General features: G+C 42.7%; 1 protein-coding gene across 2 annotated transcripts; it reads left to right on the forward strand.

The window, feature by feature from the left end:
* Window positions 1–11628: 11628 nt before the first annotated feature.
* On the forward strand, window positions 11629–15872 carry arfrp (ADP-ribosylation factor-related protein 1). 2 transcript variants are annotated; one of them, XM_014131725.3, is made up of 8 exons: window positions 11629–11754; window positions 12200–12292; window positions 12422–12509; window positions 12627–12709; window positions 12848–12929; window positions 13614–13684; window positions 14555–14655; window positions 14830–15182. In XM_014131725.3, the coding sequence occupies exons 2-8, from the start codon at window positions 12200–12202 to the stop codon at window positions 14915–14917; spliced, it is 606 nt and encodes a 201-aa protein (XP_013987200.2). In that variant the 5' UTR covers window positions 11629–11754; the 3' UTR covers window positions 14918–15182.
* Window positions 15873–25921: the final 10049 nt, after the last annotated feature.

Raw genomic sequence — 25921 nt, forward strand, 5'->3', positions numbered from 1 at the left:
CGTGATCGAAGCAATCTTGAAGCGTGGAATCAGATTGGTTGGACCAGCGTTGAACAGACCTGAGCATGGGCGTTTCCTGTTTTAGTTTCTGTCTATAGGCTGTCTATGTTACAGAGAAACAAGACTCGAAAAAATCACAGAGTGCAAGTTATTCCAAATTCATCTCATGAAGGTGAGTTTCACCACATCCCAGAATTAGATTAGACACATGATTAAAACCTGAAGATATGCTTCTGACCAATGGCATAGGAGCTGGGGTGGACATGTCCCCCGCCAATGTTAGAAGCAGGTTAAATGGTCCTCCCCAATAAATAAATGAATAATTTTGAAAAACGAGTCGCTGTATTCCTTGAGGGACATTTATTTTCAAAAGGCATCTGCTGCTAGAACGTGAGTCACTTCTCCCGCCTCCACTGACTGCTTCATTCTCACTCTCGGTTGGTTGTTACCAGCAGTGAGGCAGTGTGTGAGTGAGAGAAAAAGCACTGTGCCGGATAAAATAAAATTGTATTTGTAACATGCTTTGTAAACAACAGGTGCAGAGAGGGATTTTTTTTTTTAACAATTACTGTATTACACGAGCAGTAAATACACAATGAGTAACGATAACTTGGCTATATACATGGGGTACCAGTGCCGAGTCGGGGCAGATAGGTAGGGATAAAGTGACTAGTCAACAGGATAGATACAATGGTTGCAAAAGTATTCACTCCCCTTGGTATTTTGGGGTGTTGTGTGTAGATTGATGAGATGTTTTATTTAATTCATTTTAGAATAATGCTGTAACATAACAAAATGTGGAAAAAGGGAAGGGGTTTGAATACTTTCCGAATTCACTGTACCTACATATGGTATGCTACAGTAGAAACGACAACACGATATATAGAAAATAAGGCACTTACTTTGATAGGAATGCAATGTTATTATTTGTAAGGAAAACAACAATGAAGGCAATGTGGGCTCCAGCCAGAAATTGTGCCAGAGAGAAAAAGTTTTTGCAAGGCTTGTTCAGACTAGAGATGCGCAAATGTCTGCATACATGATCTGGGGAAACGCTGGGGAAGTGCTTGGGCTCTCGTCAAAGAGAGAAGTTTGTGCAGCTCAGTAAAGCCTCAAGTCATAAATTGTCCGCAACAATGAAATGGGCTACTTCTTATGTGAATTAATGAGGAGGTGGCCACACCTCAATTCAAACTGTTGTTTGAAAATAATTAGAAATTGACAAGTATAGCCTGTAGATAATTAGCAGACAGTGTGCCTTGGCTTGAGGGCAGCACGGGTTAACTGTCCTGTTGCATAACAATCACATTTTGGAACAGTGAGTACATTCTAACATCACATGCATAAGAAAATCTCACACTGGGATGACCGTTAGAGATATTTGGAACTCACGTGTGATAAGGTTAACATTCAGACTGATATTCAGTACAGTATGAATTGCCATGGCCCCTAAGACTGATTGGACTGTACCATAGTAAGTGCCCCTCTGTAAGACTCCCCCTTAGCCTTGTAGATTTGCTCATTTATAAATTAAGATTTGTCTGTATCCAATGTCAGAGTCACTCCTACACCCCTGCTGCCGACTGACTGTAATAGAATGTAACCCATGTAATTTCAGAGCTGAATCACAATAGGGCACTGAACACTCATTGAAATCACTGTTGACATATTTCGATATGTTTTCTTCACAGGCCTAGGTTTATTTTAATCCAATAGGTCTCAACCTTAAAATGTCAAAGCCTACTCTACCGTATTTTGTATGCACTGTTTCATTAGCATCACAAAATAAATAGTGCTTTCATAAAATAATGTTCAGTGTGGTGCGCTCTGATACAATATAGGATCTTCCATCTCAGAATGTCATTTTGTCAGCCTCTACAGTTATGTGCTTTTATGGAGGTAAAAACAGCAATGTTGGGCTTGAGGGGCTGTTGTGGTGTGATATCAGGAGTGGGAGAGCATAAATGAGAGAGCTACATTAAGTTTGTTCTCTGCCCTCAAGGGTTTGATCTAACAGCCTGTGTTCTCACACTCTGGCCTCTCTCCACAAACAGCCCTTCTAAGAGAATCTGAAAGACACTAGAGGCCGGATTCACAAAACAATACTTACGAAAAAACCTAAGAAGTTTCTTAAGGAAAAAAAATAAGAGGTTCATAAGATAGTTCATAAGTGAAATTCCTCAAAATGTTCTTAGGAATTCATAGTATTCTTAGGAACTTCGTAACTATCTTTCCTAAGAACTTCGTAAATATCTACTTATGCGGCACTGACATTAATGACGTGCTTGAAACCAATAAATAAGCCTATGTGACAGGGATGATAGGATTTGACCCACTATAATAAAGTGTTGATATTTCATTTTATTACATTTATTTATCTGCTTTGTCTTGAAGATACATTTTTTAGATGGGTCGCAAAGCCTTTATACACAAAAACAAACGTTATTTTTCACACATTATAGCCATCAGACTAGCTATATCAAAAACAAAAATGGATAACCAACGAAAGCGGAATAAAGATTTCAGCAACAAGAGCTTGAAGTGATGTTTGAGGAAATAGCAGCCAGGAAAAGGTTGCTGTTGGGGAGACTCAATAACTGCGGGGTCACTGCAGAGACCAAAAAGAGAGGATGGGCGAGAGTGGCAGAGTCTGTCTCTGCCATCTGAGGTATGGCAAGGGACAGTGACGCTGTAAAAAAAAGTGGTCTGACATCAAGTCAGCTGCTAAGAAGAAGGGGGATGAGAGAAGCAATGAGTTGAAGGAGACAGAAGCAGGGGGGATCGACCATTCATTTGGACCAGCTGGAGGAGAAGGTGGTTGAGGGACTACTCAACTGGTAAGTTAGGTAGCTAGCTAACACGTAACGACATAAGCCAACATAGCTAACGACATTAACATTAGCTAAGTTATTCTTTGCAAATTGACAAGCTAACGCTAGCTATTTAACACTTCTAGAATATTGTAATATATGGTTAAGTAAATTTCCAAGAACAAATCCTAAAACATTATTTTCAAGATTCACTTTTTTTCTAAGGAAGAAACAGGGAAAAAATGTAAGAACATTTTCCAATAAATTTATTGAGGAATAGCAACGTTTCTTAACTTTCTTCATAAGTCTATAATTAAGGAAAAATGGCGGTTAAGAAGACATTTCTTCTTAAGAAGGTTTTGTGAATCTGGGCCCAGGTCCTCGCTGGCTGGCTCTCTGTGCCCCTCACTGCACAGACACACACATATGCTGTAGGCACTGCACAAACACAAACAAACTGTACACACACACACACACACACACACACACACACACACACACACACACACACACACACACACACACACACACACACACACTCCCCTTTCTCCAAGTAACACACACGCACACACATACACAGACAAATGTGCAAGTTTAGACACAAACACACACAGTTAGATATAGAGAGCCTTCGGAAAGTATTCAGACCCCATGACTTTTTCCACATTTTGTTACATTACTAACACGACTCAGGATAAGACCCAGATGCAGACACAGGAGGCAGACAGTTCGAATCTCAGATGTGTATTACAAAACAGGGGCAGGCAAACGGCAGGTCAAGGGCAGGCAGAGGTCAGTAATCCAAGGCAGCGTCAATCAGGGACAGAACGGCAAGCAGGCTCAGTATCAGGGCAGGCAGAATGGTCAGAACCGGGAAGACTGGAAACAGGAGACAAAGGGCTGTGAGACAGAGGTTTAATCCTAGACACATGAAAAGTGGGATGTATACGGAGGGTGCGGGGCAACAGAAGACGAACAGTAGAGGGGCTAAGAATCTTAGAGATGGGGAAAGGGCGATAAAACGGGGGTAAAGTTTATGGGACTCCACCCAGAGGGGCTGATCCCTAAGTGGACAGACATACCCTCTGCATGAGACAATAGCGGGGAGCAGGGTCTGGTGCCGGTCCGCCTGTCGCCAATACCTGGAGGTAGTCTTGAGAAAAACAGACTGGGCTCTCTTCCAGGTACGGCGACAGTAGCGGACAAACGTCTGGGCCGAGGGTATGCTGACCTCTTCCTATGGCTCAGGGAAGAGCGGGGGCTGATATCCCATGGAACACTTGAAGGGCGAGAGACCAGTGGCCGAGCAGGGAAGGGTGTTGCGGGCGTATTCCACCCACACAAGTTGCTGGCTCCAGGTGTTGGGGTTGGCGGAGACGAGGCAACGAAGAGCCGTCTCCAGGTCCTGATTGGCTCACTCTGACTGGCTGTTAGACTGGGGGTGAAAACTGGAGGACAGGCTGGCCGACGACCCAATGAGGGTGCAGAACGCATTCCAGAACCGGGACGAGAACTGAGGACCGAGATTGGAGACCATGTCCACCGGGAGTCCATGGATCCGAAAGACATGCTGCACCATGAGCTTGGCCGTCTCCTTGGCTGAGGGTAACTTGGGAAGGGGAATGAAATAGGTGGCTTTGGAAAACCTATCCACCACTGTAAGGATAGTGATGCTGCCATCTGATGGAGGGAGACCAGTGACGAAGTCCAGGGATATATTGGACCAGGGGCGGTGAGGAACAGGGAGTGGTTGAAAGAGGTGTAACGGATTGGCAGTCGTGGTGAAGGAATGAGGCACAGGAAGCAGCGAGCACAGGGTAGTGGCGTATTTAATGTACACTCACTCATTAAACAAAATACTCAAAAACACAATGGAGAAAATACACATGGCGTAAAATAGCGCCGACACGAACATGATCCGTCACTTTAGAAATAATCCCGCACAACACGGAAGCGGACCAGCTAACATAAATAGCCCCGCTAATTAACCAAACTAAACACAGGTGCACAAAACCAAAAGGAAGGGAAAACCAAAAAAGGGAATCAGTGGCAGCTAATAGGCCGGTGACGACGACCGCCGAGCGCCACCCGAGCAGGAGGGGGCGCCACCGTCGGTGGGAATCGTGACAGGAGGCCAGCCGGAGATTGCCGCGGAGTCTTCTTCTGAGCACACACAGTGCAGGCAGCGACAAACGCAGAGACGTCATGAACCATGGTGGGCCACCAAAAAACGTTGTTGTACAAAGGCTAGGGTCTGGAGGAATGAGCCCATTCCAGGACCGGGGAATGGGCGGAGTCCAGGACAAACATCCGGCTGGGAATGCTATGCCTATAGCAGCAGGGCTATGGAAGTGTGAGAGAGTGTCAGGCTTCACATTCTTGGACACCGGGCAGTAAAAGATGGTAAAGTTGAACCAAGTGAATAGCAGGGCCCATCGAGCTTTCCTAGAGTTGAGGCGCTTGGTAGTGCGGAGATATTCCAGGTTCTTATGATCAGTCCACACTAAGAATGGATGTTCCGCCCCCTCTAACCAGTGCCTCCACTCCTCCAACGCCATCTTCACCGTCAGTTGTTCTTGGTTTCTCACGTCATAATTCCTCTCAGTGGTGTTCCACCACTCTCAGTGGTGGAAAGGAAAGCACAGGGATGCAGCTTTTGGTCCTGGGCAGAACGCTGGGACAGGACAGAACCCACTCTGACGTCCGAGGCGTTGACTTCCACCACGAACTGAAGGGATGGAAAGGGATGGATTAAGATGGGAGCTGTAGTGAACCGATGCTTGAGTTCCGAGAACGCCCGGTCAGCAGCTGGAGACCACGTGAACGGGACCTTGGGAGAGGTGAGTGCTGAAAGGGGGTAAGCCAGGATGCTGTAACCCTGGATGAAACGGCAATATAAATTAGCAAAGCCCAGGAAGCGTTGCAGCTGCACTCTGGATGTGGTTTGAGGCCAATCCACTACCTCTCTCACCTTGCCAGGATCCATCTGCATATTTCCTGCAGCAATGATGTATCCTGGGAAGGAGATGCTGGAGCCATGAAATTTGCATTTCTCAGCTTTAACAAAAAGCTGGTTCTCCAGAAGACGCTGGAGGACCTGTCGGACGTGGAGGACATGTTCTTGAGCTGAGTGGGAAAATACGAGGATGTCATCGAGGTAGACAAACACGTTGAACCGGTTCAACGTGTCACAGAAAACATTGTTAACCAGGGCCTGGAACACAGCAGGAGAGTTGGTCTGTCCGAATGGCATCACCAGGTATTCGTAGTGCCCATGGAGGCAGATGGCGGGAGGCAGATGGACGGATACACCCTGCAGCCAGGGAGTCCTCAATGTACCGTTCCATTGCCTTGGTCTCCAGACCCGAAGGGAAATAAAGTGATGTGCACGGGCTTTGTTGAAAACCTCCCGGAGGTCCTGGTACTCTGCGGGAACGGCGAAGAGGTCCAAGGCTTTTCCCAAGCCCACAGGAAGATGTCCCAGGCAGGCTGCGCCAACTTCAGACAATGATCGTGGTAGAACGGGCTCCAACCCTTGATAGAACCAACAGTCCAGTCGATAAAGGGATTGTGCCTCTGGAGCCATGAAAACCCCAAAACCGCAGAAATTACATAGACTCACTGTGATTACCTGACACTCGCAGGTTGATAGGAACTGTATTGTGGGTGACTCTACCAATAGAGTGCCCATCCAGCACTCTGACGTCCATGGTAATGAAGAGGGGTTGAACAGGGGTTTCCAACTCTGACACCAGGGTAGTGTCCATAAAACTTGCGTCGGCCCCAAAGTCAATGAGTGCCCGTTGAGATTTTGACCGGTCACCCCACAGCAGGATGGCATGGAGAGCAGTACTAGTAATGGCCCACCAGCGTACTCGTACCTACTGATGAGCCTGGTCTTTTAATGGACAGGTAGAAATGTAATGACCTGTAGTTCTACAATACAGACAGCTATTGGTGTTCAGTCTGCGTAAACGTTCAGCAGGAGACAATCTAGCTCTGCCAAGTTGCATGGGCTCCGGAGGAAGCGAGTCGTCAAACCTCTGTGATTCCAGGGGGAACTCGGGTAACCTCGGATTCTCTCGGTAATGTAGACGCCGGGGACTTCCAGGATTCCTCGGAGGCAAGGTGGGATCCTTGGATGAGCGAGTGTGACTGGGGACAGACCTCCTCTCCCTCCTATGTTCCCGTAGCCACCATCAATCTGTATGGTCAAGGCGATGAGAGAGTCGAGATCCATGGGCAGCTCCTGGGCTGTGAGTTCGTCTTTAACCTCCTCCGATAATCCATGAAGAAATGTGTCAAACAGGGATTCTGGCTTCCAGGCACTCTCAGTGGCCAACGTGCGGAAATCGACTGCATAGTCTGCCACACTACGGGAGTCTTGACATAGTAGGAGTAGCTTCCGAACAGCCTCTCTCCCGGAAAATAGAGAATTAACACCTTTTTTTACCTCCGCCATGAACTCATCCAGACTGAAGCACATGGTGGATTGTTGCTCCCTCACTGCCGTAGCCCATGCGAGAGCCCTCCTGAACATCAGCGTTATAATGTACACTATCTTCGAGCGGTCGGAGGGAAAAGAAGAGGGCTGCAGCTCGAAGATGAGGGAGCACTGGGAGAGAAACGCCCGACAGGTTCCTGAATCTCGAGCGGAGGGGGTTCTCGGGAAGCCGGGGTGGGCTGGGGAAACGCGCTGCTGACAGCGGGGTTACTGAGAGGCTGGGAGGTTACTGTTGTGTCTGGCTGCCTAATAGACAAACCGCAGAAATGCTCCAGCTATGTATTGAAAGCGCGGTCATGGCGTTCCGCCAAGGTCTGGAATCCTTCCATAAGATTTTGAAGTAACTCCTCGTGTTTTCCAATGGTGGCTCCCTGGGAAGAGACGGCGTTGCGGAGCTGGTCCGAGTCTGCTGGGTCAGTCATGGCCAGTTCGTACTAACATGACTCCGGACCCGGATGCAGACATTGGAGGCAGACAGTTTGAATCTCAGATGTTTATTACAAAACGGGGCAGGCAAACGGCAGGTCAAGGGCAGGCAGAGGTCAGTAATCTAAGGCAGCATCAATCAGGGACAGAACGGCAGGCAGGCTCGAGGTCAGTGTAGGCAGAATGGTCAGGACCGGGAAGACTACAACTATGTGTTGTGTTACATGAACAATCATTCTTAGAATGACTATACTTTAGGCAGAAAGAAATCAATGCCGGTGATGTCTGGTGAGGACCTGCCTTACAACAGGCCTACAAGCCCTCAGTCCAACTTCTCCCAGCCTACTGCGGACAGTCTGAGCACTGATGGAGGGATTGTGCGTTCCTGGTGTAACTCGGGCAGTTGTTGTTGCCATCCTGTACCTGTCACGCAGGTGTGATGTTCGGATGTACCGATCCTGTGCAGGTGCTGTTACACGTGGTCTGCCACTGCGAGGACAATCTGCTGTCCGTCCTGTCTCCCTGTAGCGCTGTCTTAGGCGTCTCACAGTACGGACATTGCAATTTATTTCCCTGGCCACATCTGCAGTCCTCAAGCCTCCTTGCAGCATGCCTAAGGCACGTTCACACAGATGAGCAGGGACCCTGGGCATCTTTCTTTTGGTGTTTTTCAGAGGTAGTAGAAAGGCCTCTTTAGTGTCTTACGTTTTCATAACTGTGACCATAGTTGCCTACCGTCTGTAAGCTGTTAGTGTCTTAACGACCGTTCCACAGGTGCATGTTCATTAATTGTTTATGGATCATTGAACAAGCATGGGAAACAGTGTTTAAACCCTTTACAATGAAGATCTGTGAAGTTATTTGGATTTCTACTAATTATCTTTGGAAGACAGGGTCCTGAAAAAGGGACGTTTCTTTTTTTGCTGAGTTTACATGTCGACCCTTATTCAATTCTTCACAATATTTTTTTCTGAACAAAATGCACAAGCTTTCAGAGCAGCATACAGGTGAGTATATTACATGTTGTTTTCTAGTCCAAACCCAAACTGTGTCATCAAGGTGAAGAATCCTGACGGCAACGGGAGGACATTTTCACACTCTCGAGCTGTAGTGTCACAAAATGGAGGGTTAGTCTTCCTCCTCTTCTCTGAGAAAAACAAAAACAGTTTTTCCTTATTCTCAAGCGCACTCTGTGATGTTTTCACCTATAACTGTGAACAAAACTGTAGTATGCCACTGTTTTTGCTGATGGAAAGACTTGGTATACTATAATACTGCAAATGAATGACTCCTATCAGGACAATACAGAACATGCCTTAACAGTGACATCATTTCTTGTTGATGTACAGTAAAGATGGACTGAACAATATCATTTGTGCAATGTATATTCAAATGAACAGTTTTGACCAGGGAAATACATTTGTTGAACACATGATCAAATTCTATAAATTGTATATAAAATGTTCCATCTAATTAAAAAAAATATTATATTGTATGAATTTTTTTTTTAAATATTCAAATTTATGCATTTTCAATAGATAATGGAAAGCATACAATACAGTACAATGTACCAACCCATTTGAAGTGATCGTGTAAGTGCCTTAGGGTTGAGTGTCCTGGGTTGAAAGAGGACAGGGACTGGCAGCATTTGTCTTGTGTTTTAGTGAAAGGCAGTCCCCTCTATAGTGTACAGAGAGAGAGAGAGAGCGAGATGATCTGACAGCGTGGTGACACAAAGTGACAGTGGATGTCAGTCAGTTTTTTGTGCGACCTAAATTTTGTGCTAAAGAGGAGTTTGAATTCCAAAGGAATGTAGTCAGAATAAAATCAACATATAAAGGGAGATGACACTCATGAAGAGTGGAAAGAGAAAATATATCAATAATAATAATGTGAATGTATCATGAAAAGAAATGGCACAGAAGGTGAACATGTAAATATTTGAAGACGAGTGGATGGAAGCAAATCTGGGTAAAAAGAGAAGTTCACATAGTCGAGAAAATTTCTTCGGTAAAGTGTTATCATCATGTAGGAATTTTAATGTCTCTTCTTGCTCTTCAAGGTAAGTCAGTTTTAAACAAAGGTGTTGTTGATATCTTTATGATAACTGTGATGCACACAGACATTGTAGAAAGTTACTACATTTGAATAAATATGGATTCCACTTTGTCTTGTGTTTAGTATACTGGTGATTTACTGTATAACAATTTAATAAATTATACTACTGCTTATGATTATTAGTGAGACAGACTCAGAAGGTTCAGTGGCTCTCATTACCTTTTCCCAGGTTTTTACAAGTAAATTATTGCAAGCCTTGATCAAGTTGAAAATGTAACTGTCTTTTCATCATTCACTGATGATTTAGCTCAAAATCGACAAGCTGTCATCGCCACTAATAATGTGTTTAAAGTGAGGATTGCAATTAAGTTCATTGTTGAAAACCATATGGCTGGCTTAGTAAAAACAGAAACAAATTTTAGATTTTACTTCTCAACAGCAATGTTATAAAAGTGCCATCTTACATTTGGAAAGTATTCAGACCCCTTCACTTTTTCCACATTTTGCTACGTTACAGCCTTGTTCTAAAATTGATTAAATAGATTTTTTTCTCATCAATCTGCACATAATACCCCATAAAGACAACAAAAAAGCAAAAACAGGTTTTTAGAAAACTAAAATATCACATTTACATAAGTATTCAGACCCTTTACTCAGTACTTTGTTGAAGCAGCTTTGGCAGGGGTTACAGCCTCGTGTCTTCTTGGGTATGACGCTACAAGCTTGCCACCCCTGTATTTGGGAAGTTTCTCCCATTCTTCTCTGCAAATCCTCTCAAGCTCTGTCAGGTTGGATGGGGAGCGTCGCTGCACAGCTATTTGCAGGTCTCTCTAGAGATGTTAGATCGGGTTCAAGTCAAGGCTCTGGCTGGGCCACTCAAGACATTCAATGACTTGTCCCAAGCTAGCAAGACAGCCATTGGTGCTGCTAAGTACATCATAAAATTTGTATCCAGCTGGATCAAATGTAAAATAGAGTTCTGATTGTGTTCTCAACAGTACAATATTGAGCATGTGAGCTTTGAACCTTCTCAGTTATTGTCAGGTTGATAATGACTGTCCTTACCAACAGTCTGTCCTTACAAGCAGCAATTTGCATTACATCTCTCTCGTACACACACAGAGAGAGAGAGAGAGAGAGAGAGGCTGTGTGTGAGAGAGAGAGAAATGTGAAATGTGTGAAATGGAAATAAAATTGTGAAGCAAATAATAAATCAAATGCTGCAGTTATGGAGGTGAACATGCGCCTGAATTTTTGGAGTGCCATGTTAAGGTGAAGGAGAATGAAGTGGCAAGGGTAAGATGTGTCCAGCTTGTCTCCTATCTGGAGGTGGTGATAAAATTCGAAGGAACGAGTGGCGGGGAAGAAGAAATGGTAGTAGAGCCACCACGACGACAATGTTTCTCATCAACCGAGTGATAGTGAAATGCTACATGTTAAAAAAGTGGACTTTGTATTATTCATTTCAATGGTCAAAAACTGTACAACACAAGCGGAAAAGAAGTCTAAGAAAATTGGAATCATTGTGAATGCCGCTGAACGTTTTTGGGGTCTCGGTGATTTCACAGCGGAGGCGGTGCAATAAATTCTGTCGGTGAATGTAGCCCCATCACAGGCCCCTGAGCCTGTGTAGGGATGTATTTTGGAGTGGACTGTGATTGAGGTATGATGTTTTATTTAATTTATTTATTTATTTAAACAAATTTTTGTTAACGTGTTTTATTTTGTATGAAGTCGTTTTATAACCCTTTCCCGGAATTTTTTGTTTGTTTCTTGTTCAATGCCCCGTCCAGCTGCCGGCGGTAATGGACCATTAACATTGGATGCCAACCGCCGTTAAACCCCATCGAAGAAGAAGTACCACAGTGCATTGCTTTACCAGCTACTTCCTAAATACGGATGGCCACCGTGTTTACATCAAAATTAGTTGAGATAAAATAAGATCCATCTGTCAAGGTAGCTAGATGACATTTTGTCGACATAGCTAATCATTTTAGCTTGATTTCCTTATGCAGTTTGTAAGTTGCTGAAGGTTGTCCGCTCGCAAATCTCGTTTTACACGCAGCAACACTAACTTGAGCTAGACAGTTAACAAACGTTGGCTAGCATTAGCAAGCGACTGCACTGTAGCTAGCCAGGTATTTGTGCCTTGATTGGCGCATTATATTTCACTTTAGTATTTGGTGGCAGTAAGTCAGCTAGCTAGTATCGATTACGGACAAGTAATGTTAGCTTGCTTGCCTCAAACCACAGGCAAATAGCTAGTCATAACAACAGCTAGCTAACTTGACTTGCTAACGTGGCTAGCCACACAACTGAATCTTTCTACAATGTGAGTTGTCTATTGCCTTGCGCATCACCAGCAAGTGTTTATTTTTGTATTTTTTTCTACAATTCGAAGATGTACACGTTATTATCTGGTCTGTACAAATACGTGTTCCAGAAGGACGAATACTGCATCTTGATCCTAGGACTTGACAATGCAGGAAAAACGGTAAGTCTGTCTCATAGCAGTTTTCTCTCGTTGGAAGAGCACGCTGAGCACTGCTCGTTGTCCTTGTTTGTCTCTGTTGGATGAACTGCTGCTGCTTGTTTGATTTAGTCATGTATGTTCTACACACAGACCTTTTTGGAACAGACCAAGACCAAGTTCAGTAAGAACTACAAGGGAATGAATTTGTCCAAGATCACCACTACAGTTGGACTTAACAGTAAGTATAGCCAACCAGTACGACTGAGCTTGTTGTGTTGCATTCAATTGTAGCACATTGGTTTTTCAAGAGTCCATGCCATTCTTAAATGTTCTTCTGACTCCTTCCTTCACGCAGTCGGCACAATCGATGTGGGCAAAGCTCGTCTAATGTTCTGGGACCTTGGTGGTCAAGAGGAGCTTCAGTCGCTATGGGACAAAGTGAGCAGCACCGATATCAAATTACACACACACACACACACACACACACCATATCCAGCTAGATGTCATGTCTGTTTTTGTCATTCAAGTACAATGATTTGAGGTTGACTACTGAAACATGGCTTTGTGAATCCACAGTACTACGCCGAGTCCCACGGTGTGATCTATGTTATAGACTCCACCGATGAGGAGCGACTAGCAGAATCAAAAGAGGCATTTGGTGAGTTCCTCACTCGCTTGCCTGAAACATTTAGAGAAGAATGCCAAACGTCAACAGGGCACATAGAGTGATATTTGTCATGGGCTACAGTCTGAATGTACACTCCACATTATGGATGTAAAAGGAATGGACTGGTGTTAGAAATATGGTGGAAACTCCCTAGCCCCTGCTTGCACCAATATAACGACTTTAAAGGGATAGTTAATTCAATCTTTTAGTATTTTATTCACTGTTAATACAATCAGAGAGAGAGAGAGTGAGTTTCACAATTGGATAATCACAAAAAAACACATCACCATAGCTAGTGGGAGTGAACTTCGAGAGAAGCGGGAATGGGGTGGGGGCGGCTATGAGCAACGGTTATGAGCTGGTGGCTGGGGCGCCGTCGGCGGTGTAGTAGCCGATGAGGGGTGCCTGAGAGGGGCAGCCAATTACCAAAATGCCGCCCTAAAGTGCCGCCGTAACCGGCTGCCAAATCTTGCCTAATCCTGCCCGATGCAATGCCACGACCCTAATTAAGCATGTCAGCAGTCTAGTTTTCAAGATCGAGCAGTACAAAGCAAAAACTGTGATGTTGTGTTTTAGCGTCTCATGAGAGAGAGTCAGCGAATCCACTCTTCCTAACAGAAGGGTCAAGTATTGAACCATAGCTTGGACTGACGGTTCCATTTTCTTTTTTTCCAGAGAAAATGATCAGCAGTGAGGTTTTGGAAGGTGTGCCTCTCCTGGTGCTCGCCAACAAGCAGGATGTGGCGGTAGGCCTATATAATCCAGTCTGGGATTGTTTTGAAAAGAAGTCTAACCATGCCTTGTATAAACTAAAATATGACAAGGCTTGTTGCCAGCAGAAGTTGTTTGGCCTATAATAGGATCACAACAAAGTAGTCCTCCATCCCTCGTGCATACTTTTCATAGATGACTCGGTGTTATAATATGTTATACCATAACCGTACTATACACTGAGTGTACAAAACATGAAGAACACCTGCTCTTTCCATGACAGACTCACCAGGTGAAAGCTGTGATCCCTTATTGATGTCATTTCAATCCACTTCAATCAGTATAGATGAAATGGGAGGAAACCGATTAAATAAGTATTTTTAAGTCTTGAGACATGGATTGTGTATGTGTGCCATTCAGAGGGTGAATGGGCAATACAAAAAATGTCTTTGAACGGGGGATGGTATTAGGTGCCAGGCGCAGCGGTTTGTGTCAAGAACTGCATCGCTGCTGGGTTTTTCACGCTCTACACTTTCCCGTGAGTATCAAGAATGGTCCACCACCCAAAGGACATCCAGCCAACTTGACACAACTTTGGGAAACATTGGAGTTAACATGGGCCAGCATCCCTGTGGAATGTTTTCGACAACTTGTGGATAACCCAACAAATTGAGTCTGTTCTGAGGGCAAAAGGTGGGGAAGGGGGTGCAACTCAATATTAGGAAGATGTACCTAATGTTTGGTGTACTCAGTGTTCAAGCTCACCTTAATGCGGCGTTATTGTACTCTTGAAATAAATGTGATTTCCACCACATATAGCTATCCCTTGCTAGGTCAATTCTGTCTCTTTGAAAATCTTTAAGATCGTATCCATTTAGGCATATTTCTTTGTGTTTTTTCGGTAGAACTGTATGTCTGTGCCGGACATCAAAACCGCTTTTAGCGACTGCGCTCCAAAGATCGGTAAACGAGATTGCCTGGTGCAGCCTTGCACAGCCCTAACAGGGTAAGAACAGAGTTTTCTATTCCACTTTACTCTCTGTTGTTCATCTGGTCTGAGAGAACTCGTGTGTGTGTGTGTGTGTGTGTGTGTGTCTGTGAGAGCAATGTGAAATGTACTATTTGTCATCTTTGCTTTAAGAAAAGCAGTATTCTTTGCTCATAATGAATTCTCTCTCAGGCAGGGGGTTAACGAAGGCATCGAGTGGATGGTGAAGTGCGTCATCAGAAACATTCACCGGCCACCGAGACTGAAGGACATCACATAGAGCAAGCCATGACTTCCCCACTAGGGCTCCCGAAACTGGGTCCTATTCATTAGGCACCAAATGGTAGAAAACGTACTGAAACAAGAAGGGACTACCTAGACTGCCAGTCCAATAAGAACCATTTTCAGTTGAAATATGCTTTAAAACATTTTCCTACGTTCTGCCCTGTTGAATACGACCCAGGCGCCCGCTTTGCTACAGTGTGACTTTCAGAAACCGAGATGGATTCTACCCATCCTCTGGCAATGAACTTCTCTCTCTCATCCTATTTGAGTGGGTGCTGTGAACTCAAGTCTATTTTTCAGATACAGCTTAGCATCAGGGGGAAACAATTGGGAAACTATTGATTATTGTGTATTATTTGGATATGTACTCTGATTTGGGTGAAACGCTTTTTGAGGCATTCTGATCGAAGTATAACAGTGTCAAGTCGCTAAGGTTTTTATCTAGCTCAAGTACCTCCGTTTCCCTTCGGTCGTATAATCCGTATTCATAAAGCATCTCAGAGTAGGGTGCTGATCTAGTATCAACTTTTCCTTTTAGATCACAACAAATCAAATTGATATGGATTATTTTACTCTGAATACGGGCCGTGTGTTTTCATCCCAATGCTTGAGTTTTTTTTTTAAGTCAGAGGATGAACCTTGACACAACCGTGAGTTGTTATTTATATTATGCAAAGAGGCTACATGTAATGGAATTGTACAGAGGGTCAACGATATATAAATGACTTCCCTTTCATTGACAGGACCTGTTTAAATACTAGTTTTATAGTTTGAAATTGGGTGTGTGTGGTGTATAGTCGAGTCCCAAATGGAACACTATTTAGGTGTGTCCTCAACGGCATCCTATTTCTTTGTACTCTAACCTGGTGACATATGCAAAGTATCTCCAATGATCAGGCTGAAAGCCTATTTTAATGACATTATGAAGATGTAATAAACAGTTGACACTTTTGTTTGACTTGTTCTTAGATGTTAGTGTGGTGACGAAATGTAAAGAATGTCAGCTGCTTCCTTTTAATCGCATCAAAATTCCGATTCCTTTATTAATATTTAAGTGTTTACAAAACTGTAGGAAAGTAGAGTGGGATACCCATGAAGAGAGGAAAACAGACATGAAAGGAGTGTATTCAAACCCTCGTCACCAGGGTGGAGTATGGTATTACGTTATCTGTGGTTTGTTTATTCACAAAAAAAAATGTACTCACTGGAATGTAATACCCACCGGAAAATGTAATAAGTTATTACATTATCGGGAAAAAGTTATCACGTTATCTGTTCATGTTTATTACGTTATCCGTCAATGTATTACATTAACCAGTTTGATTATATTATAAAAGTTATTACATTATGGCAAGTTGTTATGGTATGCAGTGTTATTACATTATCTGTTCCAGGGTGTAAATCTGATTTGGCCACCAATCTCTTATTACAAACCTTACACAAATGCATGCATTTCTAAGCATTGGACTGAGCAAAGGGGTGGTGATCTCCCATCGCTTCCTAACATAGTTGCAAGAAAAAGTATGTGAATCCTTTGGAATTACCTGGATTTCTTCATAAATGTGTCATACAATTTGATCTGATCTTCATCTAGGTCACAATAATAGACAAACACAGTATGCTTAAACTAAACACAAATTATTGTATTTTTCTTGTCTATATAATTTAAACATTCACAGTGTAGGTTGGAAAAAGTATGTGAACACCTAGGCTAATGACTTTTCCAAAAGCTTATTGGAGTCAGGAGTCAGCTAACCTGGAGTCCAATCAATGAGACGAGATTGGAGATGTTGGTTAGAGCTGCCTTGCTCTATAAAAAACACTCACAAAATTTGAGTTTGCTACTCACAAGAAACGTTGCCTGATGTGAACCATGCCTCGGACAAAAGAGATCTCAGAAGACCTAAGCCTTGATGTTCATCAGTCCACAGTAAGACATTGTCTATAAATGGAGAAAGTTCTGCACTTTTGCAACTCTCCCTAGGAGTGGCCCTAAGGGAACGATGACTGCAAGAGCACAGCGCAGAATGCTCAATGAGGTTAAGAATCCTAGTGTCAGCTAAAGACTTACAGAAATCTCTGGAACATGTTATCATCTCTGTTGACGAGTCTACTATACGTAAAACACTAAACAAGAATGGTGTTCATGGGAGGACACCATGGAAGAAGCCACTGCTGTCCAAGAAAACCATTGCTGCACGTCTGAAGTTTGCAACCTGGATTTTTCACAGCACTACTGGCTAAATATTCTGTGGACAGATGAAACTACAGTTGAGTTGTTTGCAAGGAACACACACCACTATGTGTGGAGAAAAAAAGGCACAGCACACCAACATCAAAAACTTATCCCCACTGTAAAGTATGGTGGAGGGAGCGATATTGTTTGGGGCTGCTTTGCTGCCTCAGGACCTGGACAGATTGCTCTTATCAGTGGAAAAAAATGCATAGCTGGAGTCCTGGGTTGGATATCATTTATTTGACACATCTTAGATTTCTTATAGTTATACGTAACTTATAGTTAAAAACTGGCGTAGCACTGATCCCCGCGAGGTGGATTTAACTGAATAAAAAAAAAAAAGTATTTCAAATGTATTTGTATACCTTAATTTATGACCAATAGGCTAAAATAGTCATATTTACTTAATAGTTACTTGGAAATAACTTTGACTGGCAAGTAAGAGCATGTCACTAAGGGATGACACAATACAGATAAGCCACAGGTGTGTCAGAAGGGTTAAAACATGTTTTGACAGGAAATGCCACGTCAGTTGTGTAACCAAAAAATCTGATAATTTGATCAAATGACTTCTATAGATATAAAACTTTAGGACAGGAAAGGGTTGAAAATATATATCATTTTAAAGCCATATCTTTTACAATCAGCTAATTATTACAGTATATTGTTCCTCTAAATAAGTTCAGACACCTTAAGGAATTTGAGTTGTGTGAGTAGGTTTGAGTTGTGTGTAGACTTGTTCATGCTATGTATGCTTACCCACTGGGCACAGACGTCAATTCAATGTCTATTCCACATTGGTTCAACTTAATTTTATTCAAATGACGTGGAAACAACGTTGATTCAACCAATGTGTGGCCATGCGGGTAATGCTCTTACTGGGACTGATAGTTGTATTGAATTGAAGGCACAACCTGTTTCAATTCATCAGAACCAGGGGCGTCATGCATGCATTATTTTAGATGGGGCACAAAGTATATGAGGTTGAAGAATTTTACATTTTCTTAAACACCTGAAACAGTTTTTTCCTGCAATCTAGCCATAATAATTTTGTCTATTTCTATGTATAAATACATAAATATAATTCTGCATAGGTCATTTTAATGACAGTGTCATTCTGTCTGTTGTAAATCACACATCTCAATATAATGAAATGGCTTGGTTGCTAGTTATGAGGTTAGGAACCTATCTAGCTGGCTGGCTAAAACCAACTTTATAAAATTGCTAGATGGCTAGTATTACAAGGAAACCAAAACATTTTCATTTGATTTGTTCATCAAGAAGGAATCAATAGGCTACATAGCTTGATCAAACTAATGTACAAACATACCTCCTGCAAGTCCTGCCCATCACCAGATCTCCTACTCCACTGACTATACTGACTATACTGTCTGCATGCACTAGAGTATCTAGCATCCTTCCTAGCATATCTTTGCTCCATTGTGAACTTTGAACTGAACCACTTACTAGGGAGAATGGGATGGGCGGGGGGGGGGGGGCTCTTTGCCTGGTCCAGTCAGTGTGACCCCTCCGCAAAATACTGTTGAGAGATATTTTTTATAAATAATTATGATAACTTAAGTTTAGTCATTCATTTAACATCTGGAAGAAAAACATCTGAGGGGGCACGTTCCCTTGTGCCTCCTATGGGTATGACGTCTTTGATCAGAACCCCACATTAATGTATGTCAAATAAATATCTTGTCAAATGAATATTAAGAACCATATAATTGTCATACTCTGTTTTCTCTCATGGATTCTGACTGGCATTAATAAAGTACAAGTAATGCAGGAAGTGGTGTTGAGAAACCAGTAGAGGGCATCCTCCCTCTAGTCCAAGTACTATAGATCCCAATTCACCCATCTCGGGATGATGAGTGCTAACATGTGGCCTCAGTCAGGCCTTGACTCACGGAAGTCATACATCAAACTGTAGCAGGACTAACCCTCAGTGTACTGGCCAAGGTCTAATAATCACACTAATAATAACGTGGCCCCTAGTCTACAATACATACAATCATAATCATTCCCTTAGCATATTATGTGTATTTAACTGCTTATATGGGGCAGCAGGTAGCCTAGTGGTTAGAGTGTTGGACTAGTAACCGTAAGGTTGCAAGATTGAATCCCTGAGCTGACAAGGTTAAAATCTGTCGTTCTGCCCCTGAACATCGGCAGTTAACCCACTGTTCCTAGGCCGTCATTGAAAATAAGAATTTGTTCTTAATTGACTTGCGTAGTAAAACAATATGTGGGTGTTTTTAGTCAGACAACTACATATTATTCTGTCAGTACTTTGATATGAATGGATATTATAGTCGCGCCGGTCAGCGCTACTATTGTAGGTATTGATTGAAGCTCAATGTTTTAATTCATATCTCCCTACCATCATATCTAAGCCAATATGATACCAATCTCGATGAAAGTTCGCAAATCAATCTCGATGAAAGTTCGCAAATCTCCCTCATGTTTCGTCCAGCCATTGCCAAGAACCACATAGCAGATTTTTTAACAGGGGTGTTACCAATTTAGTTTTCCGAGTATTTTCAGCGCCTACCTTGCTCAAATTCTAGACATTGGATTAAAACAAGACTATAGCGTCCATAAAGTGACCATTGGACTTTAAACATTTAGGATTGACTAAGTTTGTAGGTGCAACAGTTTTTATTAAATGTATAATTTATTGCTCTCACATGCACGTTTCCGTCCAATAAGAACCAGTTCTATCTAACTGGTTTGAGCAACTCCTCTCTTGGGGAATGCTGATTTTTGGTTAGCTTTTCAACAGTATCAAAAAGAAATTAGATTGGAAGAATAGGCTGATTGAGCAGCAGTAAGGGCTCTTCGATATTGCACGGTACTGTCTTTCCAAGCTAAATCAAATCAAATTTTATTGGTCACATACACATGGTTAGCAGACGTTAATGTGAGTATAGCGAAAAGCTTATGCTTCTAGTTCCGACAGTGCAGTAATATCTAACAGGTAACCTAACAATTCCCCAACAAGTACCTAATACACACAAATCTAAAGGGGTGAATGAGAATGCGTACATATAAGTATATGGATGAGCGATGGCCGAGCGGCATAGGCAAGGTGCAGTAGATGGTATAAAATACAGTAGATACATGTGATATGAGTAATGTAAGATATGTAAACAATATTAAAGTGGCATTATTTAAATTGCCATTGTTTAAAGTGACTAGTGATCCATTTATTGAAGTGTCCAGTGATTGGGTCTCATTGTAGGCAGCAGCCTCTCTGAGTTAGTGATTGCTGTTTAGCAGTCTGATGGCCTTGAGATAGAAGCTGTTTTTCAAGCTCTCGGTCCCAGCTTTGATGCCTGTACTGACCTCGCCGTCTGGATGATAGCGGTGTGAACAGACAGTGGCTCGGGTGGTTATTGTCCTTGTAGGTGTCATGGAGGCCAGGTAGTTTGCCCCCGGTGATGAGTTTTGCAGACCGCACCACCCTCTGGAGAGCCTTGCGGTTGAGGGCGGTGCAGTTGCCAAACCAGGCTGTGATACAGCCCAACAGGATGCTCTCGATTGTGCATCTGTAAAAGTTTGTCAGGGTTTTGGGTGACAAGCTACATTTATTCAGCCTCCTGAGGTTGCAAGATAGAAACAAACTTAGCCATTATGGGTCATATCTTTTGAACAGTAAGGGCTAGAATTCTCTGAGCAAAAGAAGGAGACTGGGCAACGTTGGCTACAGAACCTGTCTATGAAATGCTGTGAGGAAATTGGGAGGGTTGACTGAGACTACAAATTCAAAGACAGACAACTTTTCTATACTCAAGTGAGATAAAAACATGGCTAGACTGTTGTTTTACTATTAAACTCAATGCTACTATCGATTTTCATTTCGTAAAGCAGCTTGTGTTACTTAACCAGGCAAAGGGTAGCTAACGAAAAGGCTGATGGTGACTGGTTAGCTACAGGGAAGCAAGAGAGTTGCCTGCGCGATGCGGAGCCAGTGTGGCTGTCTGCCCACACTCATTGCTTGCTCCCCCGCAGCTCACCAGCTGATGTAGGCTGTGTGGGCCGGGTGTGGCGCGTCCTTCCTACTGCTTAACAGAGCTGTGCTGCACATCTGTGCTGCTAATATTAATTGTGCTTATCACCAAAAAAAACTGGCCATGGAATTTCATTAGTGAAAACGAATGTATTTAAAAGAAGAGCATGATATGAAGATGTACATACTTCATGTTGAGTTGGCTATGAAGGAGGAGAGAAACATGAAGTAGCAGCAGTACCAATGTTCTTCTCAAAATCAGCACTACTTCGGGGTCCCGATATTTCCATTTGGGAACTAAAAACCTTTTTGATACCAATCCATGGCTATTGTTTGCTTCAATCACTTGAGCTATCTTTGCGGTGAGAAGTGCTGCATAGCAAAAGCATCTCTTTGTCCATTTCTGTCATTGTCTGCCTCTACCATGGAAACATCTGGGCCATCCTCATCTTCAATGCGAGGTTCTGGCCGAGCATGCTGTTTGAGGTAATTGTGAAGCACTGCTGTTACAATTATGACGATGCAACATCTTCTTGGTTGAAAGTGCAATGTGTTTTTGAGACACTGGAAACGACTCTTCCAAACACGCGCTCCACTACACCTCAGTGCGGATATGAGCTTGGTTGTATCGTTGTTGCTCAGGTCCTATTGCATGAAAATAGGGGACAAGAAGTTGGTCTGTGCATACCCACTGTCACCAAGTATGATTCCACTATGTTGTCCTCCTTCAAGCTGAGCATACAAAGTGGATTTTTGGAAAATCCTTGAGTCATGAGTTCCACCTTTACAATTTGCAACAATGTTGGAGAACTGCAAATTGGGAGTGCACACTGTACATTTATTGAGAACCAGTTTTTAACATTCCTGTGCTCCTCAGCATTTGCTGTAGAGGGACACTTGACGAGAATATGACATCCATCTATACAGCCAATGACTCCAGAGAAGTTCCCATATTCATATAACTCTACCTTGTAGTTGGTTTGGCCAGCAGCATCAGGGAACTTGATGTAAATGTCCTTCAGTTCACATATAGCATTGCAAACATAGTGGACTATTTATTCTGCATACAGTCCGTTCACTTACACCACACAAATCTCCTTTTTCACGAAGGAAGGTTCCAGATTCCAAAAATCTCAAGGTGACCAGTACTTGTAGGGAAGGAGGGATGGGCCTTCCCCAAAGAGAGTCAGATGAAAGCTTTGGCTCAAGCAAACAAATGTCAGCTGTGTTTTCTTTGTACGTACAGAAACGGTCATGTCAATTGATTTAATCAAAATCATTCAATGGGTTGCTCCTGTCTATAACTACACTTCTGTCTGGCCTTGGTGGTGTTTTTGATCATCATTGAAATAGTCCAGGTAATACATTTTCCTCCATTGCTAAGGTTAACCTGGGGGCCAACATTCATTAATCTGAAGCTAAACCTGCCTCTGGCCAGGTTTAATTTAAGTCTTCAGTTAGATCTAGGTTAACTCTAATCGTCCTTCTGGAAATCAGACTTTTAAAATCAAGACTAGGGCAAGTCTGAGACTATTTTAAACCATGTCTAAGAAATGTAATTTCAGGCAGTCCGGTTTAAAAGTGAAATTGAGTCTAGGATTAGGCTTAATCTGTGTCCAAGAAACTGCCCCTATACAGAAAATAGGAGTGGATTAATTGATGATTGATTGACAGTATGTTTGAGGTGGCAGAGCCCACAGTGGATTAGCACTTCCATTTTTATTTTGCTCAAGGATTAATCCAGGCAAAAATTACATTGTCTGTCAATTATAGATGGATTCCAGTTTTGGTTCTAAGACAATCCAATTTTAAAGACATGTAAAAGTGTAGTTCCACTTCTATTTTAAATGGATTGAATGTGGAATGTTCAGTGCAAGAAAAGTTAACATTAAGCTCTGTGGTTGCAGACAACCAATGAAAGTTTACCAAAGTTTACCAGAATACCAATAAAAGTTTATTCTAATCTCTTTAAATGGCTTGCCAATAGCAGTAAAAAGACAGTCACAAACAACAATGAATAAGTAGTACAGAATTTTCCTTGGAAAAACAGGTGAAGTGAATGACGTTATGATTTCTAAATACTCCAACATTTCATGTAGGCTACAGTCTGTCATTTCATCCACAAATGGTGGGCAAAAAATTGAGGTGCTGAAGCACAGCTCCGCAATTCATCAATTTATAAAAATGATCTCACTGACTAGACACATCATTTATCTAAATGTCCAGCCCTTATATTTAGCCTCACAATGAAGTGTTTTATCATTTTATTGTCAGGACAACCACGGCTACAAGTAGAACACAAAACAATTTGACATAAACAGTTGCATTTAAGAGTGTTATTGACAAATGTCAACAACACAAAAATAAGGTCCACCAAAGCGAAAACATAAAAAAAATATTATTTCATTTCAAATTAATGTATTTGACTGCTGTAAGTACATAAATTGTTTGCTCAATGGGAAATTAATATAAAACTAGTCATTGACAACTGTTTGGAGTTTGTGATAGCAACTGTGGGTTCATTACAGTATTATAGTCACTATGTCCTTGGATTTCCTTTGTAGAAGAACCCTTTACCTTCTATTTCCTATTTTATTTTTACCTCCTTTTGCTCCACAATTTCGTGATTTTCAATTGCGATCCAATTACAATCTTTTCTCATCGCTGCAACTCCCCAACGGGCTTGGGAGAGGTGAAGGTCGAGGCATCCGTCCTCCGAAACATGACCCGCCAAAACGCGCTTCTTAAAACCCGCCTGCTTAACCCGGAAGCCAGACGCACCAATGTGTCGGAGGAAACACCGTTCAACTGACTGCCCGAAGTCAGCCTGCAGTTGTCCGGCCCGCCACAAGGAGTCGCTAGAGCGCGATGAGCCAAGTAAAGCCCCCCCAGACAATGCTGGGCCAATTATCCGCCACCCTATGCAACTCCCGGTCACCTTCTAACGACTCTTGTGTAGCTTGTGAGCGTCATAGAGAAAAACATGTTCGTGTTTGTGAGTCTCATCTTTTCATAGATAGTTTGAGCTGCAAACTATTAAAAACTATTTGGACTCAGTAAAAAAAGACCCGGCCCCGGGCATGTCATGCCAAATAATGTCCACTTGACAAAAAGTCTTGGTCTTGCTGGCATGTTTTTATTTTGAGCTTCCCTCACCTGGTCTTGTCTACATTAAAATAATATGTTTTCAGTAGTCCTCTATTATGATTTTTTTGTATATCTTATTAGTACAACCTTGTGGTTGAATATATACTGAGTTTATAAGGTACACCCATCTAGAAGCGGGTTGGACTCCCATTTTCCTCCAGAACAGCCTGAATTGGTATCAAGGGAAGTAACTTATGCCAGGAAAACATTCCCACACCATTACACCACCTCCACCAGCCTGTACTGTTGACAACAGGCAGGATGGGGCCATGGACTCATGTTGCTTATTCCAAATCCTGACACTGCCATCAGCATGACGCGACAGGAACTGGGATTTGTCAGACCAGGCAATGTTTTTCCACTCCTCAGTTGTCCAGTGTTGGTGATAGCGTGCCCACTGGAGCCGCTTCGTGTTGTTTTTAGCTGATAGGAGTGGAACCCGGTGTGGTCGTCTGCTGCAATAGCCCATTCATGACAAGGACCGACGAGTTGTGCATTCCCGAGATGCCGTTCTGCAAACCACTGTTGTACTGCGCCGTTACAGTAGCTTGCACGTTTTCCTCCCATTCTCCTTTGATCTCTCTCTCATCAATGAGCTGTTTTTGCCCAGAGGACTGCCACTGACTAAATGTTTTTTGTTTGTCGCACCACTCTCGGTAAACCCTTGACACTGTTGTGCATGAAAAGCCCAGGAGGCCGTCCGTTTCGGAGATACTGGAACCGGCGCACCTGGCCGCCGCTTAGGTCACTCGTTTTGCCATTCTAACGTTCAATAGAACAGTAACTGGATTCCTGTCTGTCTGCTTTATACAGCAAGCCACGTGTCTCACTGTCTGTATTAGCGAACCATTTTTGTGAACGGATGGTGTAACTAATAAACTGGCCACGGAGTGTATAAGTGCCCATTGCAGGTCCTAGGATACAACAATAACAATGGACACCTTGTGAAACAGCTGTGATAACCAACCTGGCAATATTTAAGATTTAAATACTGAACATAAACGTTGATCTTTTTGTGCTACAGGTGTGTCAGTAATTTATTTTCACAAATTTTTTTCTTACACTCACATGGCAATCATAGACTCAAATACTCAATTATGGTGTGTGGAATAGAGAGGAGTAGGGTGCTGTGTGGGTGGGTGGTTCTGCCTGTCACTTGTTCTCAACAGGCAGCCAGTCTTGGTAGGAGGACTTGAAGAAGGAGACTTTGAAGTCCAGGCACTGCTGCTCTCTTCATTCTGAGTGTTTGCAGTGCTAGTGTTTTTAGTGCATCTGTGTATCTCACATACAGTATTATGGCCCAGTATGATAAAGCAAGCAAGCTTTCTTAGCAGATAATGCTAATAAGAGTAGCTGTAGATTATATAATGAAAAGTTGGAGGGTGGTTGGTAATGGAGGACATCAGGTGGATCCTCATCTGGGTGTTAGGCTGAACCCCTAGCTCCTGGAGAACAGGAGCAGAGTTAAAGGGGAAGAGACAGAGTCGCAAACACACAGGTTACAGGTAGAACAAGTATGTAAAAATACAGTTATTGATTGATTTAATTTAAACAAAATCTTTAATTAGCCATGCAATAATTTTAATGGCATAGGAAAAAAA

This window comes from Salmo salar, chromosome 12 (genome assembly GCF_965601325.2).
Source record: "Salmo salar chromosome 12, fSalSal1, whole genome shotgun sequence".
Classification (NCBI taxonomy): Eukaryota; Metazoa; Chordata; class Actinopteri; order Salmoniformes; family Salmonidae; genus Salmo; species Salmo salar.

Coding starts and splice junctions, on each gene's coding strand:
- arfrp (XM_014131725.3), top strand. CDS start 12,200: ATGTACACGTTATTATCTGGTCTGTACAAATACGTGTTCCAGAAGGAC. Junction 12,710..12,847: donor TTCAGTCGCTATGGGACAAA/GTGAGCAGCACC, acceptor GTGAATCCACAG/TACTACGCCGAGTCCCACGG. Junction 12,930..13,613: donor AGAATCAAAAGAGGCATTTG/GTGAGTTCCTCA, acceptor CTTTTTTTCCAG/AGAAAATGATCAGCAGTGAG.